Source organism: Sabethes cyaneus, chromosome 3, assembly GCF_943734655.1.
Source record: "Sabethes cyaneus chromosome 3, idSabCyanKW18_F2, whole genome shotgun sequence".
Lineage (NCBI taxonomy): Eukaryota > Metazoa > Arthropoda > Insecta > Diptera > Culicidae > Sabethes > Sabethes cyaneus.
In genome coordinates this window covers 141206168-141233096 of record NC_071355.1, presented here as the reverse complement: position 1 = coordinate 141233096, position 26929 = coordinate 141206168, and the positions used below count along the sequence as shown (strand labels likewise).

Sequence of the window (26929 nt, the reverse complement as noted above, 5' to 3'; positions counted from 1 at the left end):
AGCAGCATTTCTCTAAGCCATATAACGAAATTATTATTAGCCAGTAATAAAATGCGCTTACGTTCATTTTGTTGCACACTGCAGTAACGGAATGGATCTCCCTCATATCCTTGGTGACAAGTACAAGATGGCAAGTGATTCACAACCTGACATTCTGCGTTTTGTGCGCAAGTTCCTGGACAAGGATCTTGACATTTACTTCTCACGCAGGCTCGATTTGAGGGACAATCCGAATTTAGAACACATTCGGGGCGACAACCTTCGTACGGATTTCCGATATGATCTTCCACACAAGTGCAAGATCCAGCATTACTTTGTTCTCTGCATATGGCATTGGCACCGCAAGGGCTGGGAATGCAAGGAGATGTTGGTTCTCTCGGCACATCTTGTCGAATCGCAACGCATTGAGTGAAAGGATCACCAGTGAAACCAATCGAGCAAATGCACATCGGAGTGTGGCTGACAACCCTACATTCTGAGTTGATGCCGCAAGCTCCAATACATGGATCTTGACATTTTTGCCTTATACATGCTCGATTACTATCGCATTCGGAGTTACTAATACACTCCGGTCGGCAATTAGGAGGTGAACCTACCATGCCATCAAGGCAGGTACAAGACGGAGAGTTTCCAACTGACCGACATTCTGCATTAGGTCCACAAGGCGAAGGTTGACAGGGATTATCCAGAGTCACTTGAACCGGTGTATCAACTGTAAAATATAATATTAAAATGTTTTTGAATGTTCATAGCTCCCAATCAGACAGACGACATACTTATTGGTTGGCAACGAATGAATGGGTCACCAGTGTAACGATCAGGACAGCTGCAAATTGGGTTGTGGTTGACGACAGAGCATTTTGCTCCTATTCCGCACGTACCGGGACATGGGTCTCGACACTTTTGATTGCTACAAGCTTGATTTTGGGAACACTCTGAGCTGACGACACACTCAGGTCGGCATGTTGGAGGACTACCAATAAATCCTGGTACACAAGAGCATACCGCTTGACCGTTTACTTCACGACATTGGCTATTGGGGCCACATGGAGAGGGATTACATGGATTCGTCACTGCTGGTGATTGCTGTGGTCTACATTGAACGAATGCGTTTCCGGCCATTCCATTGGGACAACTGCACATGGGAATATGATTGATCACGTCACATATGGCATCTTGTCCGCACGTTCCTGGACAGGGATCAATGCATTTACTACGAATACAAGCTTTCTCCCGGGAACAATCAGAGTTCAGTACGCATTCTGGTCGACATCCTTGATATGGATCGCCTTGATATTCAGGCAAACATGAACAGACGCCTTCGTTACACTGAGCATTAGGTCCACAAGGGGAAGGATTACATGGATCATCTCGAATGGGTTCCTTTGGTGGAGGTGGCTCCGGATAGCAACTCGTAAATGGATCTCCTGTATAACCGCTCTCACAGGTACAGATCGGTGTGTGATTAATCACATTACATCTGGCACTGATTCCACATGATCCGGGACAAGGATCTCTACATTTCTCATTCATACAAGCTTGCGTGCTTGGACACTCTGCATTGATCGTACATTCCGGTCTACAGTTCGGTGGTGAACCAATGTAGTTGGCAAGACATGAACATGATGGAACTCCGTTGGAATTTCTACATTGGGAATTTGGACCACAGGGCGACGGAACGCATGGATCTCGAACAATGATTTGGGTATCTTGCGGAGGGGCTGAGATGAAAGAATGATTATGAAAATGCAACTTTTTTCGAGGTAGCTACAATCTTACGTGGAATGCGAGTACATCTTGTAAACGGATCTCCGGTATATCCAGATAGACAAGAACAAATAGGACTATGATTGTTAACGTTGCATCGTGCGTTAGTACCACAGGTTCCTGGGCACGGATCAGTGCACTTTTGATTGACACAGGCTCGGTCCAGAGAACATTCGGAACTTGTGACGCATTCTGGGCGACATCCCGGAGGAGATCCAATATAAGTAGGAAGGCATGAGCAAACTGCCTGTCCGTTAATCTCTCGACATTGACTGTTAGGACCGCATGGACTCGGTTGACAAGGGTTTACATACTCTTGAATGGCTGCGGGGTAACGAATAGTTGTAATAACAAACAATACTGAATTAAGCGAAGCTAATTTAAATTGCAAAGCAAGCGATTAAATAATACCCAGAAATCACAAGTATTGTGAATTACTAGGAGCTTTAAAGATGTATAATAGTCAAATAATAGTCGTAAGCATATAACTGAATTTAGTGCATCACAATTTTTGTTGTAGGACGCAAGCAGCATTTCTCTAAGCCATATAACGAAATTATTATTAGCCAGTAATAAAATGCGCTTACGTTCATTTTGTTGCACACTGCAGTAACGGAATGGATCTCCCTCATATCCTTGGTGACAAGTACAAGATGGCAAGTGATTCACAACCTGACATTCTGCGTTTTGTGCGCAAGTTCCTGGACAAGGATCTTGACATTTACTTCTCACGCAGGCTCGATTTGAGGGACAATCCGAATTTAGAACACATTCGGGGCGACAACCTTCGTACGGATTTCCGATATGATCTTCCACACAAGTGCAAGATCCAGCATTACTTTGTTCTCTGCATATGGCATTGGCACCGCAAGGGCTGGGAATGCAAGGAGATGTTGGTTCTCTTGGCACATCTTGTCGAATCGCAACGCATTGAGTGAAAGGATCACCAGTGAAACCAATCGAGCAAATGCACATCGGAGTGTGGCTGACAACCCTACATTCTGAGTTGATGCCGCAAGCTCCAATACATGGATCTTGACATTTTTGCCTTATACATGCTCGATTACTATCGCATTCGGAGTTACTAATACACTCCGGTCGGCAATTAGGAGGTGAACCTACCATGCCATCAAGGCAGGTACAAGACGGAGAGTTTCCAACTGACCGACATTCTGCATTAGGTCCACAAGGCGAAGGTTGACAGGGATTATCCAAAGTCACTTGAACCGGTGTATCAACTGTAAAATATAATATTAAAATGTTTTTGAATGTTCATAGCTCCCAATCAGACAGACGACATACTTATTGGTTGGCAACGAATGAATGGGTCACCAGTGTAACGATCAGGACAGCTGCAAATTGGGTTGTGGTTGACGACAGAGCATTTTGCTCCAATTCCGCACGTACCGGGACACGGGTCTCGACACTTTTGATTGCTACAAGCTTGATTTTGGGAACACTCTGAGCTGACGACACACTCAGGTCGGCATGTTGGAGGACTACCAATAAATCCTGGTACACAAGAGCATACCGCTTGACCGTTTACTTCACGACATTGGCTATTGGGGCCACATGGAGAGGGATTACATGGATTCGTCACTGCTGGTGATTGCTGTGGTCTACATTGAACGAATGCGTTTCCGGCCATTCCATTGGGACAACTGCACATGGGAATATGATTGATCACGTCACATATGGCATCTTGTCCGCACGTTCCTGGACAGGGATCAATGCATTTACTACGAATACAAGCTTTCTCCCGGGAACAATCAGAGTTCAGTACGCATTCTGGTCGACATCCTTGATATGGATCGCCTTGATATTCAGGCAAACATGAACAGACGCCTTCGTTACACTGAGCATTAGGTCCACAAGGGGAAGGATTACATGGATCATCTCGAATGGGTTCCTTTGGTGGAGGTGGCTCCGGATAGCAGCTCGTAAATGGATCTCCTGTATAACCGCTCTCACAGGTACAAATCGGTGTGTGATTAATCACATTACATCTGGCACTGATTCCACATGATCCGGGACAAGGATCTCTACATTTCTCATTCATACAAGCTTGCGTGCTTGGACACTCTGCATTGATCGTACATTCCGGTCTACAATTCGGCGGAGAACCAATGTAGTTGGCAAGACATGAACATGATGGAACTCCGTTGGAATTTCTACATTGGGAATTTGGACCACAGGGCGACGGAACGCATGGATCTCGAACAATGATTTGGGTATCTTGCGGAGGGGCTGAGATGAAAGAATGATTATGAAAATGCAACTTTTTTCGAGGTAGCTACAATCTTACGTGGAATGCGAGTACATCTTGTAAACGGATCTCCGGTATATCCAGATAGACAAGAACAAATAGGACTATGATTGTTAACGTTGCATCGTGCGTTAGTACCACAGGTTCCTGGGCACGGATCAGTACACTTTTGATTGACACAGGCTCGGTCCAGAGAACATTCGGAACTTGTGACGCATTCTGGGCGACATCCCGGAGGAGATCCAATATAAGTAGGAAGGCATGAGCAAACTGCCTGTCCGTTAATCTCTCGACATTGACTGTTAGGACCGCATGGACTCGGTTGACAAGGGTTTACATACTCTTGAATGGCTGCGGGGTAACGAATAGTTGTAATAACAAACAATACTGAATTAAGCGAAGCTAATTTAAATTGCAAAGCAAGCGATTAAATAATACCCAGAAATCACAAGTATTGTGAATTACTAGGAGCTTTAAAGATGTATAATAGTCAAATAATAGTCGTAAGCATATAACTGAATTTAGTGCATCACAATTTTTGTTGTAGGACGCAAGCAGCATTTCTCTAAGCCATATAACGAAATTATTATTAGCCAGTAATAAAATGCGCTTACGTTCATTTTGTTGCACACTGCAGTAACGGAATGGATCTCCCTCATATCCTTGGTGACAAGTACAAGATGGCAAGTGATTCACAACCTGACATTCTGCGTTTTGTGCGCAAGTTCCTGGACAAGGATCTTGACATTTACTTCTCACGCAGGCTCGATTTGAGGGACAATCCGAATTTAGAACACATTCGGGGCGACAACCTTCGTACGGATTTCCGATATGATCTTCCACACAAGTGCAAGATCCAGCATTACTTTGTTCTCTGCATATGGCATTGGCACCGCAAGGGCTGGGAATGCAAGGAGATGTTGGTTCTCTCGGCACATCTTGTCGAATCGCAACGCATTGAGTGAAAGGATCACCAGTGAAACCAATCGAGCAAATGCACATCGGAGTGTGGCTGACAACCCTACATTCTGAGTTGATGCCGCAAGCTCCAATACATGGATCTTGACATTTTTGCCTTATACATGCTCGATTACTATCGCATTCGGAGTTACTAATACACTCCGGTCGGCAATTAGGAGGTGAACCTACCATGCCATCAAGGCAGGTACAAGACGGAGAGTTTCCAACTGACCGACATTCTGCATTAGGTCCACAAGGCGAAGGTTGACAGGGATTATCCAGAGTCACTTGAACCGGTGTATCAACTGTAAAATATAATATTAAAATGTTTTTGAATGTTCATAGCTCCCAATCAGACAGACGACATACTTATTGGTTGGCAACGAATGAATGGGTCACCAGTGTAACGATCAGGACAGCTGCAAATTGGGTTGTGGTTGACGACAGAGCATTTTGCTCCTATTCCGCACGTACCGGGACATGGGTCTCGACACTTTTGATTGCTACAAGCTTGATTTTGGGAACACTCTGAGCTGACGACACACTCAGGTCGGCATGTTGGAGGACTACCAATAAATCCTGGTACACAAGAGCATACCGCTTGACCGTTTACTTCACGACATTGGCTATTGGGGCCACATGGAGAGGGATTACATGGATTCGTCACTGCTGGTGATTGCTGTGGTCTACATTGAACGAATGCGTTTCCGGCCATTCCATTGGGACAACTGCACATGGGAATATGATTGATCACGTCACATATGGCATCTTGTCCGCACGTTCCTGGACAGGGATCAATGCATTTACTACGAATACAAGCTTTCTCCCGGGAACAATCAGAGTTCAGTACGCATTCTGGTCGACATCCTTGATATGGATCGCCTTGATATTCAGGCAAACATGAACAGACGCCTTCGTTACACTGAGCATTAGGTCCACAAGGGGAAGGATTACATGGATCATCTCGAATGGGTTCCTTTGGTGGAGGTGGCTCCGGATAGCAACTCGTAAATGGATCTCCTGTATAACCGCTCTCACAGGTACAGATCGGTGTGTGATTAATCACATTACATCTGGCACTGATTCCACATGATCCGGGACAAGGATCTCTACATTTCTCATTCATACAAGCTTGCGTGCTTGGACACTCTGCATTGATCGTACATTCCGGTCTACAGTTCGGTGGTGAACCAATGTAGTTGGCAAGACATGAACATGATGGAACTCCGTTGGAATTTCTACATTGGGAATTTGGACCACAGGGCGACGGAACGCATGGATCTCGAACAATGATTTGGGTATCTTGCGGAGGGGCTGAGATGAAAGAATGATTATGAAAATGCAACTTTTTTCGAGGTAGCTACAATCTTACGTGGAATGCGAGTACATCTTGTAAACGGATCTCCGGTATATCCAGATAGACAAGAACAAATAGGACTATGATTGTTAACGTTGCATCGTGCGTTAGTACCACAGGTTCCTGGGCACGGATCAGTGCACTTTTGATTGACACAGGCTCGGTCCAGAGAACATTCGGAACTTGTGACGCATTCTGGGCGACATCCCGGAGGAGATCCAATATAAGTAGGAAGGCATGAGCAAACTGCCTGTCCGTTAATCTCTCGACATTGACTGTTAGGACCGCATGGACTCGGTTGACAAGGGTTTACATACTCTTGAATGGCTGCGGGGTAACGAATAGTTGTAATAACAAACAATACTGAATTAAGCGAAGCTAATTTAAATTGCAAAGCAAGCGATTAAATAATACCCAGAAATCACAAGTATTGTGAATTACTAGGAGCTTTAAAGATGTATAATAGTCAAATAATAGTCGTAAGCATATAACTGAATTTAGTGCATCACAATTTTTGTTGTAGGACGCAAGCAGCATTTCTCTAAGCCATATAACGAAATTATTATTAGCCAGTAATAAAATGCGCTTACGTTCATTTTGTTGCACACTGCAGTAACGGAATGGATCTCCCTCATATCCTTGGTGACAAGTACAAGATGGCAAGTGATTCACAACCTGACATTCTGCGTTTTGTGCGCAAGTTCCTGGACAAGGATCTTGACATTTACTTCTCACGCAGGCTCGATTTGAGGGACAATCCGAATTTAGAACACATTCGGGGCGACAACCTTCGTACGGATTTCCGATATGATCTTCCACACAAGTGCAAGATCCAGCATTACTTTGTTCTCTGCATATGGCATTGGCACCGCAAGGGCTGGGAATGCAAGGAGATGTTGGTTCTCTTGGCACATCTTGTCGAATCGCAACGCATTGAGTGAAAGGATCACCAGTGAAACCAATCGAGCAAATGCACATCGGAGTGTGGCTGACAACCCTACATTCTGAGTTGATGCCGCAAGCTCCAATACATGGATCTTGACATTTTTGCCTTATACATGCTCGATTACTATCGCATTCGGAGTTACTAATACACTCCGGTCGGCAATTAGGAGGTGAACCTACCATGCCATCAAGGCAGGTACAAGACGGAGAGTTTCCAACTGACCGACATTCTGCATTAGGTCCACAAGGCGAAGGTTGACAGGGATTATCCAAAGTCACTTGAACCGGTGTATCAACTGTAAAATATAATATTAAAATGTTTTTGAATGTTCATAGCTCCCAATCAGACAGACGACATACTTATTGGTTGGCAACGAATGAATGGGTCACCAGTGTAACGATCAGGACAGCTGCAAATTGGGTTGTGGTTGACGACAGAGCATTTTGCTCCTATTCCGCACGTACCGGGACATGGGTCTCGACACTTTTGATTGCTACAAGCTTGATTTTGGGAACACTCTGAGCTGACGACACACTCAGGTCGGCATGTTGGAGGACTACCAATAAATCCTGGTACACAAGAGCATACCGCTTGACCGTTTACTTCACGACATTGGCTATTGGGGCCACATGGAGAGGGATTACATGGATTCGTCACTGCTGGTGATTGCTGTGGTCTACATTGAACGAATGCGTTTCCGGCCATTCCATTGGGACAACTGCACATGGGAATATGATTGATCACGTCACATATGGCATCTTGTCCGCACGTTCCTGGACAGGGATCAATGCATTTACTACGAATACAAGCTTTCTCCCGGGAACAATCAGAGTTCAGTACGCATTCTGGTCGACATCCTTGATATGGATCGCCTTGATATTCAGGCAAACATGAACAGACGCCTTCGTTACACTGAGCATTAGGTCCACAAGGGGAAGGATTACATGGATCATCTCGAATGGGTTCCTTTGGTGGAGGTGGCTCCGGATAGCAGCTCGTAAATGGATCTCCTGTATAACCGCTCTCACAGGTACAAATCGGTGTGTGATTAATCACATTACATCTGGCACTGATTCCACATGATCCGGGACAAGGATCTCTACATTTCTCATTCATACAAGCTTGCGTGCTTGGACACTCTGCATTGATCGTACATTCCGGTCTACAATTCGGCGGAGAACCAATGTAGTTGGCAAGACATGAACATGATGGAACTCCGTTGGAATTTCTACATTGGGAATTTGGACCACAGGGCGACGGAACGCATGGATCTCGAACAATGATTTGGGTATCTTGCGGAGGGGCTGAGATGAAAGAATGATTATGAAAATGCAACTTTTTTCGAGGTAGCTACAATCTTACGTGGAATGCGAGTACATCTTGTAAACGGATCTCCGGTATATCCAGATAGACAAGAACAAATAGGACTATGATTGTTAACGTTGCATCGTGCGTTAGTACCACAGGTTCCTGGGCACGGATCAGTACACTTTTGATTGACACAGGCTCGGTCCAGAGAACATTCGGAACTTGTGACGCATTCTGGGCGACATCCCGGAGGAGATCCAATATAAGTAGGAAGGCATGAGCAAACTGCCTGTCCGTTAATCTCTCGACATTGACTGTTAGGACCGCATGGACTCGGTTGACAAGGGTTTACATACTCTTGAATGGCTGCGGGGTAACGAATAGTTGTAATAACAAACAATACTGAATTAAGCGAAGCTAATTTAAATTGCAAAGCGAGCGATTAAATAATACCCAGAAATCACAAGTATTGTGAATTACTAGGAGCTTTAAAGATGTATAATAGTCAAATAATAGTCGTAAGCATATAACTGAATTTAGTGCATCACAATTTTTGTTGTAGGACGCAAGCAGCATTTCTCTAAACCATATAACGAAATTATTATTAGCCAGTAATAAAATGCGCTTACGTTCATTTTGTTGCACACTGCAGTAACGGAATGGATCTCCCTCATATCCTTGGTGACAAGTACAAGATGGCAAGTGATTCACAACCTGACATTCTGCGTTTTGTGCGCAAGTTCCTGGACAAGGATCTTGACATTTACTTCTCACGCAGGCTCGATTTGAGGGACAATCCGAATTTAGAACACATTCGGGGCGACAACCTTCGTACGGATTTCCGATATGATCTTCCACACAAGTGCAAGATCCAGCATTACTTTGTTCTCTGCATATGGCATTGGCACCGCAAGGGCTGGGAATGCAAGGAGATGTTGGTTCTCTCGGCACATCTTGTCGAATCGCAACGCATTGAGTGAAAGGATCACCAGTGAAACCAATCGAGCAAATGCACATCGGAGTGTGGCTGACAACCCTACATTCTGAGTTGATGCCGCAAGCTCCAATACATGGATCTTGACATTTTTGCCTTATACATGCTCGATTACTATCGCATTCGGAGTTACTAATACACTCCGGTCGGCAATTAGGAGGTGAACCTACCATGCCATCAAGGCAGGTACAAGACGGAGAGTTTCCAACTGACCGACATTCTGCATTAGGTCCACAAGGCGAAGGTTGACAGGGATTATCCAAAGTCACTTGAACCGGTGTATCAACTGTAAAATATAATATTAAAATGTTTTTGAATGTTCATAGCTCCCAATCAGACAGACGACATACTTATTGGTTGGCAACGAATGAATGGGTCACCAGTGTAACGATCAGGACAGCTGCAAATTGGGTTGTGGTTGACGACAGAGCATTTTGCTCCTATTCCGCACGTACCGGGACATGGGTCTCGACACTTTTGATTGCTACAAGCTTGATTTTGGGAACACTCTGAGCTGACGACACACTCAGGTCGGCATGTTGGAGGACTACCAATAAATCCTGGTACACAAGAGCATACCGCTTGACCGTTTACTTCACGACATTGGCTATTGGGGCCACATGGAGAGGGATTACATGGATTCGTCACTGCTGGTGATTGCTGTGGTCTACATTGAACGAATGCATTTCCGGCCATTCCATTGGGACAACTGCACATGGGAATATGATTGATCACGTCACATATGGCATCTTGTCCGCACGTTCCTGGACAGGGATCAATGCATTTACTACGAATACAAGCTTTCTCCCGGGAACAATCAGAGTTCAGTACGCATTCTGGTCGACATCCTTGATATGGATCGCCTTGATATTCAGGCAAACATGAACAGACGCCTTCGTTACACTGAGCATTAGGTCCACAAGGGGAAGGATTACATGGATCATCTCGAATGGGTTCCTTTGGTGGAGGTGGCTCCGGATAGCAACTCGTAAATGGATCTCCTGTATAACCGCTCTCACAGGTACAAATCGGTGTGTGATTAATCACATTACATCTGGCACTGATTCCACATGATCCGGGACAAGGATCTCTACATTTCTCATTCATACAAGCTTGCGTGCTTGGACACTCTGCATTGATCGTACACTCCGGTCTACAGTTCGGTGGTGAACCAATGTAGTTGATAAGACATGAACATGATGGAACTCCGTTGGAATTTCTACATTGGGAATTTGGACCACAGGGCGACGGAACGCATGGATCTCGAACAATGATTTGGGTATCTTGCGGAGGGGCTGAGATGAAAGAATGATTATGAAAATGCAACTTTTTTCGAGGTCACTGCAATCTTACGTGGAATGCGAGTACATCTTGTAAACGGATCTCCGGTATATCCAGATAGACAAGAACAAATAGGACTATGATTGTTAACGTTGCATCGTGCGTTAGTACCGCAGGTTCCGGGGCATGGATCAGTGCACTTTTGATTGACACAGGCTCGGTCCAGAGAACATTCGGAACTTGTGACGCATTCTGGGCGACATCCCGGAGGAGATCCAATATATGCAGGAAGGCATGAGCAAACTGCCTGTCCGTTAATCTCTCGACATTGACTGTTAGGACCGCATGGACTCGGTTGACAAGGGTTTACATACTCTTGAATGGCTGCGAGGTAACGAGTAGTTGTAATAACAATACTGATTTAAGCGAAGCTAATTTAAATGGCAGAGAGCTATTCGAGAAAGCAATTACAAGTATTGTGAAGTGTACCGGCATGAATGTTTATGACTTTGTACCCGTAAGAACGGCAAACATTCAGACAGATTCACTTTCGCCATTTTTTTGTGAATATTTTTAGTACATTTTCGTAATACCCAGTGTCGCGTTACGTGTATCTTGCGTACCACCTGAGCATTTGCGGCATGTGACTAGAGATGCTTGGAAAATTTGGGCAACATTTGGGAACAAGTTGCATTACGCTGGCCGATCTTAATGCACCTGTATGTCCACAAACCAAGTTATCAGCATTGGCTGAAACATGGCAAGACTTTCGAAAAGTCAGAAAGCCAATACACGCCTCATATTTCACAGATAACTGCTTGAGCACAAGCAAAACCAGTACCATATTTTGAAGCGTACGAAAGGTTAGTGCCTCTATCAAGAGAGTTATAACGACTTGAATTCTGTTTACAAATTAGTAACTTAATTAAGCAAAATTATTTTAAAAACATGCAGGCTTGACTTTAACTTCAAACTTCAATTACGTAGGTTTGACTTTGACTATAATTTTGATTTACAAAACAGAAGGTCTTGAAACATTTAGCTTTGAAGACTGTCTTCTTTTTTTAATATGGGTTAGGTCAAGGCCACATCAGATAAAATAAACGGTCTTAAAAGCGAAAATTAAGATATTTGCCAAACTAGGTACAACAATGATGCTTACGTATTCTTTGTTTTACTTTGCAGAATCGGAAAGGATCTCCCTCATATCCCTCGAAACACGTACAGGAAGGCAAATGGTTTACAACCTGACAATCTGCATTCTGTCCGCAAGTTCCAGGGCATGGGTCTTGACATTTATTTCGCACACATGCTCGGTTTGAACCGCAATCGGAGTTAAGAACACATTCAGGTCGGCATCCTTCGTATGGGTTTCCTACATGATCTTCTATACAACTGCATGATCCGGCATTATTTCTTTCTTTGCAGATGGCGTTTGCCCCACAAGGACTCGGTGTGCAAGGTGCGATTGGTTCTTGCTGTATGTCCTTTGGAGCTGGTACGCATTGATTGAACGGGTCACCAGTAAATCCAACTGAACAAATACATATTGGAGTATGACTGACAACTCGGCATTCAGCATTTGATCCGCAAGCATCTGTACAAGGGTCTTGGCATTTTTGCTTAATGCAAGCTCGGTTGCTAATGCACTCGGCATTGCTTACACACTCGGGTCGGCAATTCGGAGGAGCACCGACCATATTATCTAGGCAAGTGCATGAAGGTGAATTTCCTACTGGTCGACATTCTGCGTTAGCGCCACATGGGGAGGGTTGACACGGATTTATGGGGGTCATTTGAATCGTAGGTTCAACTGTAAAAGTATTAATTTTTTACTACTAGCAAAACAGCCCCAATGTTTAGAAAACTTACTTAAAGGTTGACAACGCGAGAATGGATCTCCGGTATATCGCTCGGGACAACTGCAAATTGGATTATGGTTTACCACGGAGCACCGCGCCCCTACTCCACAAGTACCGGGACATGGATCTCGACATTTCTGGTTGCTACATGCTTGGTTTTGCGAACATTCGGAACTTACGACGCATTCTGGTCTACACGTAGGAGGACTGCCTATATATCCCGGGACGCATGAACAAACAGCTTGTCCGTTAATTTCGCGACATTGACTATTTGGTCCGCATGGAGTGGGATTACATGGATTAGTGATTGCTGGAGTTTGCTGTACACGACAATGTACAAATGCATTTCCTTCTCTCCCAACTGGACAACTACACATTGGAATATGGTTGATCACGTCACATACTGCGTCTTGACCGCACGTTCCCGGACAAGGGTCAACACATTTGTTGCGAATACATGCTCGATCACGGGGGCAATCAGAGTTGAGTATACATTCTGGCCTGCAGCCTTGGTAAGGATCACCTTGGTACTCCGGTATACATACACACAACCCATCATTGCAGTTGGCGTTTGGTCCACAAGGCGATGGATTGCATGGGTCTTCACGTATTGGCTCTTTTGGTGGAGGTGGTGCAGGATAGCAATTCACAAATGGATCTCCTGTGTAACCAGTTTCACATGCGCAGGTTGGTGTATGGTTTATTACGCTACATCTAGCACCGATGCCACATGATCCTGGACAAGGGTCTCTGCACTTTACGCTTAAACACGCTTCATTGCTTGGACATTCAGCATTGATTGTGCATTCAGGTCTACAATTAGGAGCGGACCCTATATAGTTGACTAGACAGGAACATGAAGGAACCCCATTGCTATTTCTACATTGTGAGTTCGGACCGCAAGGGGAAGGAATGCATGGGTCTTTAACAACAATTTGAGTATCTTCAGGAGGAGCTATTTAAAGAGAAAATGTAAGAAAGCATTTTGACAGTGTTCAATTAAAATTCTTACGTGGATTCGGATAGCATCTTAGGAATGGATCACCGGTATATCCAGATTTGCAATAACAAATTGGACTATGATTATTTACATTACATTTGGCATTCGCTCCGCAGGCCCTTGGGCAGGGGTCTACGCATTTTTGGTTTACGCACGCCTTTTCCGAAGAACATTCCAAACTGATGACACATTCGGGTCGACAGCCAGGTGGAGTCCCAACGTATGAAGGAAGACAAGAGCACACGGCTTGGCCATTAGTCTCCCGACACTGGCTATTCGAGCCGCATGGGCTAGGTTGACATGGGTTTACATATTGAGGTGCTATATTTTAAGAAAATAGATTGTTTTAGGATATTAAAGTAAACAATGCTTTGAGCTGTTAGTAAGAGCTGAAGCAAATGAAGCTTTACAACACTTACGTTGACGTTGCTCGATATTGCAATATCTGAATGGATCACCTTCGTGTCCAGGGTAACATGTGCACATAGGAAGGTGATTGACGACTTGACATTCGGCATTTTGACCACAAGTGCCAGGACACGGATCTTGACATTTGTTTCTTACACAGGCGCGACTTGATGGGCAATCAGAATTCAGTACGCACTCGGGGCGGCATCCTTCGTACGGGTTTCCAAAATGTTCATCTAGGCAAATGCAAGAGCCAGCACCATTTTGTTCACGACAAATCGCATTTGCACCACACGGACTGGGTGTACAAGGAGTTGTTGACTCTTTTGGAACTTCCTGTTGCATTATGGAGCACTGATTGAAAGGATCTCCAGTAAAGCCTACAGCACAGACGCAGTGGGGAGTATGGCTGACAACATGGCATTCTGCATTCAGGCCACACGCGTTACTGCAAGGATCTTGGCATTTGTTACGTATGCACGCTTGATTGCTATGGCATTCTGAGTTGGTAACGCATTCCGGGCGGCAATATGGAGGAGTTCCTTTCATATTCTCTAAGCAAGTACACGATGGTGAATTTCCAATAGATTTACATTGGGAATTTGGCCCACATGGCGATGGTTGACATGGATTAATCGGGGTCATTTGAACTGGCTGTTCAACTAAAATATTAATTTAAATGATTTTAAAACACACGATCATGGTAACAAGAAGGACAAAACATACCAATTGGTTGGCAACGTATAAATGGGTCTCCCGTGTATCGTTCCGGGCAACTACAAATAGGGTTGTGGTTTACGACAGAACACCGTGCTGCTATACCACAAGTTCCTGGACAAGGGTCTCTACATTTTTGGTTATTGCATGCTTGATTTTGTAGACATTCTGAGCTACCCACACATTCTGGTCTGCATATGGGAGGAGTTCCGATGTAACCTGGTATACAGGAACATACAGCTTGTCCATTTATTTCCCTGCATTGACTATTAGGACCACAAGGAGATGGATTGCAAGGATTTGTAATTATTGGGGTTTGTTGTGGGCGACACTGTACAAATGCGTTTCCTGTTCGTCCTACAGGACAACTGCACATTGGAATATTATTGATGACTTCACAAATGGCATCTTGTCCACATGTTCCTGGACACGGATCGACGCATTTGTTCCGTATGCAGGCTTTATCTCGTGGGCAGTCGGAATTGAGGACACATTCTGGTCTACATTCTTGATAAGGATCACCGTTGTACTCTGGAAGACAAGTACATATTCCATCGTTACACTGAGCGTTTGGACCACAAGGCGATGGGTTGCATGGATCATCGTAGATTGGCTCTTTCGGTTGAGGTGGTGCCGCATAACAGTTCGTAAATGGATCACCTGTATAACCAACATCGCATCTACAGGTAGGTGTGTGGTTTATAACATTGCATAGGGCCCCAATACCACAGGATCCTGGGCAAGGATCTCGGCATTTTTTGTTCATACAAGCTTGATTACTTGAGCATTCGGCATTGATAATGCACTCCGGCCTACAGTTTGGTGGTGATCCAATGTAGTCGACTAAACAGGTACATGACGGTACACCATTGGTATTTCTACATTGCGAATTGGGACCGCAGGGAGATGGAACACATGGATCGCTTACAATAACTGGGGAATCGCGCGGAGGGGCTAAATAGAAAAGAGATATTTAATACTTGGGATCACCGACCGGAATGTTTTTATTGCGGAATCTTACGTGGATTGGGATAGCAACGAGTGAATGGATCTCCAGTATAACCTGACTGACAGGAACAGATTGGGCTATGATTATTCACATTGCATCGAGCATTGGTCCCACAAGTGCCAGGGCAGGGATCGACACATTTCTGGCTAATGCAAGCTTCGTTTAATGAACATTCTGAACTACTGACACATTCAGGTCTACAGCTCGGCGGCGATCCTATATAAGTGGGCAAACAAGAGCAAACTGCTTGCCCGTTGATCTCTCGACACTGGCTATTGGGACCGCATGGTGTGGGTTGACAAGGATTGACAAAAACTTGAAGTTCTGGAAATGAGAGCGAATTTGCTTGATCAAACTGTGAAACTGTTAATTGTCGAGATTGTTCAGTCGACAATCAGCAGTTTACCGAGCGTTCGCTTGACAAGTTTTATTTGTCTGCTTCAAGTTTGTAATCATAAATGTCCGTTTAAAAAGTTTTTGTCTGAAAGCTAAGCGATTACCGCGAAGAAATTTTGTAGTTTAAGGGGTTATATACAATCAGTCCACAGTCATGGATCACAAACAATTATGGGTCTTTTTAGCTTTTTCTGTCGGTTAGTGCGTGAATATTATACTAATTGATTGATGAAATTGTTACTCATAGGTAGAATTAACAATTTGATCAATCATTAGGTGATATTCAAACGGATATTGTCAGCAAAAGCTAAAATTACCCACAATTGTTTGTGATCCATGATTGTGGACTGACTGTACTTTTGGGAGGTCTAAAAATCGATATTTCTAGAATTTTTCTAGAGAAAACCAATCCACCAATGAATCAATTAAAAATTCAACGGAAAATTAGTAGGCATCCTACAGTAACTTTGAACTGTTTTATAAAACATTTTAATTGTAAAAATAGTTTTTAAAATAGCTGCTATAGTAAATTTTCTGGCACAGTTCTAAAATAAGGCGTCTTGTGGCGAGAACGATACCTATGAACTGAATGCTTGGAAATTAAAAACTCAAAAAGAAATCGGTAAAACGAAAATATTTTGTAATTGATCAAAGGAATAGACGAAACAATAATTTAGAACAAAATGGCGACTTCTCAAACATAAAAAAAATAATTTTTGGCATAGATTTTTATACTAAATCGTCCAAATCGAACTGTCAAAGTACTAATCGATCAAAACTAATCAATCGTACTAATGTACTAATCGAACAAAATGGGTTCTATGGTATTTTGTATTAAAATACTGGATTTTATTGGTTTGACTTTGAACTTGGCTTTTTAAAACTCAACTTTAAATCTCAAAACAAAAATAAAGTTTGTAGTTAATACATTATTAGTATTTTTTGAAACGGTAGTTCTACAATTGATAAAGGGACGGTAGGGGAAAGTAATGATTTTTTTTTGGAAAATGGAGGGGAAAGAGTGGAATGGAAAGGTATTAAGGGTAATAGGTAGCTACGCTTAATAAGTTGTCGTTGTGAGTTGTTAAGCGTAGCTACCTATTACCCCCCCCCCCCCCTACCTGTCCACTCTTTCCCCTCCATTTTCCAAAAAAAATCCCGATTTATAACTGATTTCAGTCACAAATAAAGTTCCTGCAACCATAAGTACGAAAAATGTGCTGCTTGGGTACCCTATGCTGTCAAAAGATGATATACAGCAACGTGCAGTATAAAACGCCAGGTATGGCAAACTTCAATTTACTGCTTAATGCTTGTTGGTTACCCAGGCCATTATTATTTGAGTTTCTCTAATAAAAGCTCAGGAAAATAATATGGAATAATCAAAAACAGTATGCAATTTAAAAAAAAAACTTGATCATCACAGCAAAATTGCAACCTTTTTCTCAGCAAGGAAATCAAATGCGACATTTTTCTACAAAGCTAGCAAAAATCTATATACAGTCAGTCCACAATCATGGGTCACACACAATTGTGGGTCATTTTCGCTCTAGCTGCTTATTAGCGTTTAAATATCAGCTAAAGATTGATCAAATTATTAGAGCTACTTATGAGTAACAATTTAATCAATCACTTCGTATAATATTGACGCATTAATCAGCAGAAAAAGGTAAGATGACCCACAATTGTGTGTGACCCATGATTGTGCACTTGCTGTAGTTTGCTGTGCTATATAGTACCACCCCGTTAATCCGACTAATTCATGGCTGGATCGTCGAATTTTGACCTGATAATCCGGTAGTCAAACTTATGTCAGTGTGAGGTGGAAATTTCGTTTTGTTTACATTCATGTGTCAACAGTTTCGAAAATTTTCAAAAGGTGTTAGATAAATTTGTTTTTTGCTCAATACTACATATAATTGAATCTAAAAAATACTTTTAGATTCAAGATCATGGAGTAATCAGTGACCGCGCTTCGAAATAAGAACAAGCACATCACTTTTTTGAGAACAGTGTTGAAAAAAATAAGGAGGTACATAAGTTATTTAGTAGGTAAGGAGTTTAAAGGAGTTTAAGGAGTCCAGTTCTGAATTAATCAGAAACGCACAACGAAGTCAGTGCTCGATTGATTGAAGAGTCATTCTTGTTGAAATGAAATGTTGAAATGTTTTTAAATATTGAAACTTTTGTACTTGTTCAATTGAAATTGGTTAAACAATAAGAATTACTCCTTCAATAGCTCGAAATAGAGGACCCCTCGCTCGCCAAGTGGCCAAGTTCAAAAAAACTTTTTTTTAACAAACTTTGACATATTTCACATGTAATATTACCCAAACTTGGTATGAAACAATACACAAATGAATTGGTTTTGTAAAGGGGACAATTTTTTTGGAACAACAATTTTTTTTGGAATCTTGGTTTTGGGCTCTTTTCACCATGAGCGCTCGATTTAAATTTCAAGCTTACCATTGGAGAGCCGAGAGAAAAAGCTGTAAGAAACATTAACCAGTTTTTAATGCGGAGTGGATTTAATATGATCAAACAATTAGGTAGTAGCAAAGTTTACAAAAAAAAAAAATGTAAACCGTGCGATCGAAACGGGTTGTTTCGTGTAGGTAATGCTAATGCCACACTTAATTTGATGAATATTTTTTATAGCATTTTTTCTCAGCATTCCAATGGTTAGCTAGAAATTAAATTTGGTTGGTGCGCTCATGGCGAGAAGGGCGATTTTTTGATAAATTTCAATATGGTGGCCAAATCTAATATGGGCGTCAAAAAATTTTTCATTTCATTTGAAACTACTCCCATATGTTCGCATTACAGAATCATCGTTTTGTATTTTTTCATAGCAAATTTAGTTAATATCACATGATGTTAAGGTTCGCTAAAACAGCTTTTTTGAAAACTGTCCAACCACTTGACGAACGAGGGGTTCTCTGTTTCGAGCAATTGAAAATGTCATTCTCATTTTTAATCCGGTTTCAACCAATCAAGTACAAAAGTTTCACTATTTGAAGACCTCGTATCTGCCCCGTTTAACCGAGAATTGCTCAGAAGCTGTTTGTTAATTCGGAATTTTCCGGAGCAGTCAGACCTGCATTAATAAGTAATTGAGCTATCGCGTATCTTATTACGGGGGTTATTTTTAAGATTGACTGTTTTTTTATCCCACCCCCAGTCGTGGGTAAGCCATTATCGTCAAAATATGGTTAGCTAATGTCCGTCTCGGTGAACTGTCAAGAGTATAAACAGCGAGAGGAATTGTGTGTGATGATATCTTACGTTCTCTTGGTTTTACGCTGCAAAATCGGAATGGATCACCCTCATATCCCTCGATGCAGGTGCACGAGGGCAAATGGTTAACAACCTGACATTCAGCATTTTGACCGCACGTTCCAGGACAAGGGTCCTGACATTTGTTTCGTATACAGGCACGGTTGGAAGGACAATCAGAATTCAAAACGCATTCCGGACGACACCCTTCATACGGGTTTCCATAGTGATCTTCAATACAGGTACATGATCCAGCACCGTTCTGTTCTCGGCAGATGGCGTTAGCTCCGCATGGACTAGGAACACACGGGGTCTGAACTTGGACTGGATAATCGGCTGTAAAATTAACGGAAGACACGAATATTGAAGTAATTTCCTCGAAGAAATTCGAAATAAAGCGGAAGTTACAGGATCTGGGGCAACCCGGGAGGACAAAGCGACCATAAAACCAGCAAAGCCTAAAGCAATTTGTTGTTTTGTTGAATTTGAATTTGCGTTTGCGTTTGTTAGATTTGCGTGATTTGGCGTGTTTCGGCGTGATTTTGGCTTAAAAATTTATAGTGTGATATTATGCGTTGCGGCGTTGCAGCAGGCGATTAGAGATGGAGAATTCAAACACTTACCTTAGTGAATTCTCGTTTGCTTGAAGCATAAGCGTAGAAAAGCACTTCTGAACTATAGGTACTTTGGACATAAGCAAATGAATTTTTTGTGTCAATATTTTAGTTCAGATGTACTTTCTTTAAAATTTATTGCAATATGTGTGTACAAAAATGTGATATTTCCTCTCAATTTTTTTTGGAACATACCAAAAATTGAATTCTAATTTAAAAGATAGTAGGTATCACATTTTAGTATTTGTGGTTTATGGAGTTTCACCGGGAAGTTCAGATTGACATCATTTCACCAGCTTTTACGTGCTACCATCCCTAAATGCGTTTTTTGTGAAACTCTGCTACCACAATAGGCAAATCAGCACCACAGTTATTCTAACGCTTCTGATTCGAAAATTAAGTATCCTTTTTAGAAAACTTGTTGAACTCGATTATGAAAATTGCGGACTTTCTCAAATTACTTCTTTACTTATATTTTTTCACATCATAAAAATCTAAATAAAATAAAATATCTTTTTCGTGCATTAAGTGAATCTACATTAGATAATGATTATATTTGATCTCGAATCAAAAGCGCCTTGAATAGCAATTGAAATTTTGAACCTACTAAGCAATTTTTGAGTTTCATTTATAAGCATTGAAGCGGTTGATATTTTTGTGCAATATTGTCATCAGTTTTGTCAATTTGTCATCTACAATGGGCATGGGCGGTTTAATTGCAAAAGTCAAAAATAATATAAATTTAACAAATTGAATGCTAAACGTAGCAAAATATAAAAAGCAATGAAAATAAGCGTATCTTTTGTTCGAATCGCATGTCATAATATGTCATAGATATGCGAGCGAAGCCGTTGACTAAAAGAATACTATATGTATTTATGATATTAAGAAGACATTTGCTCTGCATTAAGCTTTTGCGAGGAATTTGGGATAATCAGTATCCTCCATTAAATGGCATATTAAAACCGCGCCCATATGATTACGATTCCGGCATAATTACACTGATCAACTAAATTGAAGTAATAAATCGTCCTAGGAAGTAAATTCGAGATTATGAGAATATCTATTAGTTTTAATAATTTTAAAATGACTCGAAAATGGCTTGCGGACTCAACAGTAACAATGCCTTTATGACTTTTGAGGAAAAACTTATTGCTGTAAGCCGAAGCTAACTAGGCACGGTAATCGATTTTAAGGAAAAAGTAGATTTTTTTAGTTTGTAATAATGGATTTTCTAAATATCTACCAAGAGAATTCTGAGCAGAAGCGAGCTTCGAAATTTATTGAATATTATTCCTCATCACAACAAATTTGCTCCCTAGGGCTAAGTCGTGATTGATCAGTGTTATATAAGCATGAAGCCTTTTTCCCAGCGTGCTTTCATGGGTTCCGCTTCTCCATTTGGAATTTGGGATTGATATGATATTAAAAGGGCAGAAAAAATTACAACACTCACCTCGTATTAGCTGACAACCGGTGAATGGATCGCCTGTATATCCTTGCTCGCACGAACAGCTGGGTGTATGGTTGACGACGGTACACTTGGCGTTAAGGCCACACGATCCTGGACAAGGATCAGTACACTTTTGCCGGATGCATGCCTGGTTTTGAGAGCACTCAGTGCTCAAGACACATTCAGGACGGCAATTCGGTGGCGTTCCTATATAGTCCGGCAGACAGGAGCAGGCTTCTTTGTCGCCAATCGCCTTACATTCTGCGTTCGGTCCGCAGGGTGATGGTACGCATGGCGTTGGCGGCGCTTTTGTGGTATCGCGAACTTCTTGGTAGCAACGAGTGAAGGGATCACCCGTGAAATCGGCATTGCAACTACAGATTGGATTGTGGTTGATCACTTGGCATTTTGCATTCTGTCCACATGATCCAGGACACGGATCGATACATTTATAATTTACACAAGCTCGCTGCGAGTCACAGTCACCACTTTGAAGGCATTCCGGACGACAGTTGGGAGGATTTCCAATCATTTCTGGTTGGCATTTACATACAGCGACGTCATTTTGAATTCGGCAGATACTGTTTGGTCCACATGTATTTTGATCACAAACCGGTGGAGCTCGCGTGATCTCTTCTTTTCGTAACTCGCAACGCGAAAATGGATCCCCTACCATTCCTTCCGGGCAGACACATGTCGGGACATGATTAACAATCTCACAAAGGGCTTGACTTCCACAAACACCCGGGCAAGGATCAATACACTTATAATTCACGCAAGCGAGTTTTTCGGTGCAGTCGCTATTCACATCGCACTCCCTGCGGCAACCGGAGAAAACATCGTAGGGATTTCCTTCATAGCCTTTCAGGCAGTAGCAAGCGCCGGCATTGTTTCTTTCCCTACATTCTGCATTTGGACCACATGGAGATGGAGTGCATGGTGTTAGACGTTCTGTTGTCGCTGCAGAAAAAAACAATATAATAAAGTCAGTTTTTCGCTTACAGTAACACAAATCAACTTACGTGGCAGAGATCTGTCACATTGTATCAAAGGATTGCCCTCAAAACCTTCGTTACAAACACATACGGCTCGGTGGTTAATGGCTTGACAGACGGCGTTGTGTCCACATGCACCGGGGCATGGGTCCGTGCAACGTTCGTTTTGACATGCCAAATTGCTGCCGCATTCAGCATCGATCGTACATTCTGGACGACAATTTGGTGGTCGACCTATATAGTTTGCCTGGCACGTGCAAGCGGCTTGTGTACCCACTACTCTGCACTGGGAATTTGGTCCACAAGGCGACGGTAAACATGGGTCGACAGGTGGTGTATCTTCACGGATTTCTTTTTTGATACATTGAATAAATGGATCGCCGGTATACCCTGGAGGACAGCTGCAGATGGGGTTGTGATTCACAACTTGACACCGAGCCTCCGTACCACAAGTACCAGGGCATGGGTCAGTACATTTTTGGTTGATACAAGCTCTGTCTTGACTACACTCTGAGCTGACTACACACTCTGGTCTACATGAAGGAGGGGTTCCGATGTATCCCGATTGACATGAGCATACTGGATGCCCATTAACTTCTCGGCAGTGGCTATTGGGACCACAGGGCGATGGATGGCATCCCTCCGTTTTTGGTCGTTCTGTTACTCTCTCTGCGATGCTACATCCTCTAGAAGGATCACCAGTGTAGCCTTCAATACACAGACAAATAGGGCTATGATTCTGTACTCTGCATTCTGCATTCAGACCGCAAACTCCAGGGCAAGGATCCTTGCATTTATTGTTAACACACGCGCGGAACTTGTCGCAATCCGAGTTTTGTACGCATTCAGGACGACATCCCGTGTATGGATCACCAAAGTAGTCTGGCAGACAAATACAGGATCCAGCGCCATTGCGTTCTTTACAAACGGCGTTGGCGCCACACGGAGAAGGATTACATGGATTGGGTGGTTCCGGGACACGTGCTGTGGAAAAAGAGATTAAGGAATCTGATAAGAAGAATGCACAAAGGGAATTATGACCAATAACTTTCTTACGGGGAGTGAATTCTGTGCATACTGAAAAAGGATCACCCGTGAATCCAACCTGGCATTCACAAACTGGATTGTGTTTGATTACAGTGCAAATTGCGTTGAGCCCACATGAGCCGACGCATGGATCTTTACATTTTTCATTTATACAAGCCAAATTTGCAGAGCATTCAGCATTAATCATACATTCCGGACGACAGTTGGGTGCCCGGCCAATGTAATTCGGCAGGCACGAGCAGGCGGGCGTATTTCCAACAGCTCTACATTGAGCGTTGGGTCCACAGGGAGAAGGCACACATGGATCAATAGGTTCAGATATCACAGGAGGTTCTAAAAATGAGTTATTTACATCACAGATAGAAAGAAGAGGTGTGGAAATTTAGTCAATCACATGCAATTTCAACGAGAACTTCTAAGCATGCTTACTTTTTTGTGGTAAACACCTAACGAAAGGATCTCCAGTGAAGTCAGGAGAGCAGCTACAAATTGGGCTATGGTTGACGATCTGACAACGTGCATTCTGTCCACATGTACCCGGACAAGGATCTTGACATTTTTGATCCATGCAAGCCTTATCTAGAGCGCATTCTGAACTGACGACACATTCGGGTCGACAACTTGGCGGAGTCCCAATGAAACCAGTTTGGCAAGAACATACTGCGTGTCCGTTGATTTCGCGGCACAAACTGTTCGGCCCACAAGGAGAGGGTGAACATGGATTGAGCGGTTCGTTTGGTTCTATAAGTGTGTATTTACATAAGTTAGAGTGATAGTAACAGATAGCTTAAATACATCAAGCTTACTCGGAGGAGCAGGTTCGTGGCAGGCGGACAGTGGATCACCAGTGTATCCGGAGATACAAGCGCAACTGGGAGAGTGATTGACAACGTAACATTCAGCGTTTATGCCACATACCCCAGGGCATGGGTCTTTGCACTTGTTATTTACACAGGCTTTATTACGTGGGCAGTCACTATTGGTTACGCACTCTGGGCGGCATCCACTGTACGGATCGCCAAAATATTCCGGTAAACATGTACAAGAGCCAGCACCGTTACGTTCCTTACACACAGCGTTCGATCCACACGGTGAAGGATTACAAGGATCCCTCGTTTCGTCTCGTATTGGTGGAACTATAATAGAGCGTAAATAAAGATAACACATAGATAGCCACACACACACATGCTAAATTGCAAAGTAGGGACTTAAAGCAAATACAACTGAAAACTTCTGTTTGCTAGATAATGTGCTGCATACGTGTAGAATAAATACATGACCCAGGTAACCAAAAAGCCTTTGCAACTAATTACAGAGAATTTAAATGGAATGTTGGATGTCAATTTACAACAGCTATACAGTCAAAATGCTAACATACAGCAACACGCCGAAAAAAGTGTCAGAAGTGCCAATAAGCGATTGATTTACTGCTTATAATAATACTTATTGGTAACCTGGGGAATATACATTTTGCTTGTAGAAGCTGGTAATTTAAAAAAGGTTGCTTTCTCAGGCGAAGCAAAACAGAATGTTCAGCGGTGTTTACTTTGAAGCAAAAACTAAATCCTACAATAAATGTTCAGTGGGCACTAAACATGCACTTAAATACTAGAAATACACAAGAAGTATAGTGAAGATAGATTGCAGATTTTATAGTAATAGCAGGTATAGTTCTGAGAACTGCGCATAGAACATTCACTGTACTTCTACTTAGAAAAAGAAAAGAAAAATAAAGGGTCTTACGAGGAATATCCATACACCCAGAGAAGGGATCACCAGTAAAACCGGATGCGCAGGAACATACGGGGGAGTGTTTAATTACATTGCAAACAGCATTGGATCCACATGAGCCCGGACATGGATCTCTACACTTCTCATTGATGCAGGCAAGATTTCCGGTACATTCGGAGTTGATCGTGCATTCCGGTCGGCAGTTTGGAGCTCGACCGACATAGTTAGGTAGGCATGAGCAAGCAGGTACCGATCCTGCAGTTCGACACTGCGAGTTGGGGCCACAGGGATTGGGTATGCAAGGGTTTTCTGGTTCTCTTGACTCTGGACGTTCTACGGTAATGAGAGAAATGCATTCAGACAGTGTTGGGTTGGTTCGACCTGTACGATGAACTTACTTTCTTCTGGTAGGCACCGTACGAAAGGATCACCAGTGAAATCGGAAGGACAACTGCAGATCGGATTATGATTGATGACATTACATTTAGCATTCAAGCCACATGTTCCAGGACAAGGATCCACGCACTTCTGATTCAAGCAGGCTTTGTCCTGCGAGCACTCTGAGCTTACAATACATTCTGGGCGACAAGCTGGAGGGGTACCGATGTAGTTTTTCTGACAAGAGCAGACTGCGTGTTGATTTATTTCGCGACATTCACTGTATGGTCCACAAGGCGAAGGTCGACAGGGGTTCACAGGAGCTGGCTCGGCTACTATAAATTTGCAAGGGGGAATTTTAACGGCCATTTTCAAGCTATTAACAGAAAGAACCACCTACTTTTTGGGATCTCGTGACAAACAACTGAAGGATTACCAGTAAATCCAGCAATGCAGGAACACATTGGTGCATGGTTGGAAACAAAGCATTCGGCGTTGATTCCGCACATTCCAGGGCACGGATCTTTGCATTTGTTATTTAGACATGATCGGGTTTTAGGGCAATCAGCGTTTAAAATACATTCAGGTCTACACTCATTGTAAGGGTCACCAAAGTAATCCGGCAAACACGTGCAAGAACCAGCATTGTTGCGCACATTGCACTTTGCATTTACGCCGCATGGCGAGGGACTGCATGGGTCTATCAATTCAGGCTCTCGCAAAACTAAAATAATTCGTATGGACAATAAGGTAGTGTTAACTTCGGTATATCGGAAAATTTAGCTTTACTTGGTATTGGCATGCATGCCGTGTAAGGATCGCCGGTATAACCATCGTAGCATTTGCAACTTGGTTGATGATTCTGCACAACGCAAGTAGCGTACGAACCGCATGAGCCAGGGCAGGGGTTTTGACATTTCTCATTTATGCAGGCTAGCATAGCTGTACATTCGGAGCTTGAAGTACACTCTGGGCGACAATTCGGAGCTCGACCGATATAATTTGGGAGACAAGAACATACAGCAGTGTTGCCTGCTTCCTTGCACTGTGAATTTGGCCCACAAGGTGAGGGTTGACAAGGGTATTTGGGCTCGTCAATAACGACGGGGATTCCTGGGCAATTAATATATGCAATTGTTATTGGTTTTGTTAATTGTCTATGTG

At 42.9% G+C, this 26929-nt stretch overlaps 1 protein-coding gene across 11 annotated transcripts in view; it reads right to left on the bottom strand.

Moving 5' to 3' along the window:
- Positions 1–26929, bottom strand: part of LOC128742585 (uncharacterized) — a 235669-nt gene that overhangs the window by 23470 nt on the left and 185270 nt on the right. For 10 of the 11 annotated variants that reach the window (XM_053838988.1, XM_053838990.1, XM_053838989.1 and 7 more), the window contains 31 exons: positions 26555–26878; positions 26166–26489; positions 25786–26100; positions 25400–25720; positions 24463–24792; positions 24086–24397; positions 23666–23989; positions 22637–23593; positions 21618–22574; positions 19557–19883; positions 15888–16199; positions 14876–15820; positions 14161–14811; positions 13754–14062; positions 12752–13696; positions 12042–12692; positions 10952–11263; positions 9949–10893; positions 9234–9884; positions 8659–8970; positions 7656–8600; positions 6941–7591; positions 6366–6677; positions 5363–6307; positions 4648–5298; positions 4073–4384; positions 3070–4014; positions 2355–3005; positions 1780–2091; positions 777–1721; positions 62–712 (listed from right to left, as the gene is read on the bottom strand). In XM_053838988.1, the coding sequence (XP_053694963.1) occupies positions 62–712; positions 777–1721; positions 1780–2091; positions 2355–3005; positions 3070–4014; positions 4073–4384; positions 4648–5298; positions 5363–6307; positions 6366–6677; positions 6941–7591; positions 7656–8600; positions 8659–8970; positions 9234–9884; positions 9949–10893; positions 10952–11263; positions 12042–12692; positions 12752–13696; positions 13754–14062; positions 14161–14811; positions 14876–15820; positions 15888–16199; positions 19557–19883; positions 21618–22574; positions 22637–23593; positions 23666–23989; positions 24086–24397; positions 24463–24792; positions 25400–25720; positions 25786–26100; positions 26166–26489; positions 26555–26878 (17844 nt within the window). The remainder of the gene's footprint in view (positions 1–61; positions 713–776; positions 1722–1779; positions 2092–2354; positions 3006–3069; positions 4015–4072; positions 4385–4647; positions 5299–5362; positions 6308–6365; positions 6678–6940; positions 7592–7655; positions 8601–8658; positions 8971–9233; positions 9885–9948; positions 10894–10951; positions 11264–12041; positions 12693–12751; positions 13697–13753; positions 14063–14160; positions 14812–14875; positions 15821–15887; positions 16200–19556; positions 19884–21617; positions 22575–22636; positions 23594–23665; positions 23990–24085; positions 24398–24462; positions 24793–25399; positions 25721–25785; positions 26101–26165; positions 26490–26554; positions 26879–26929) is intronic. The other variant, XM_053838996.1, reaches the window with a different exon arrangement.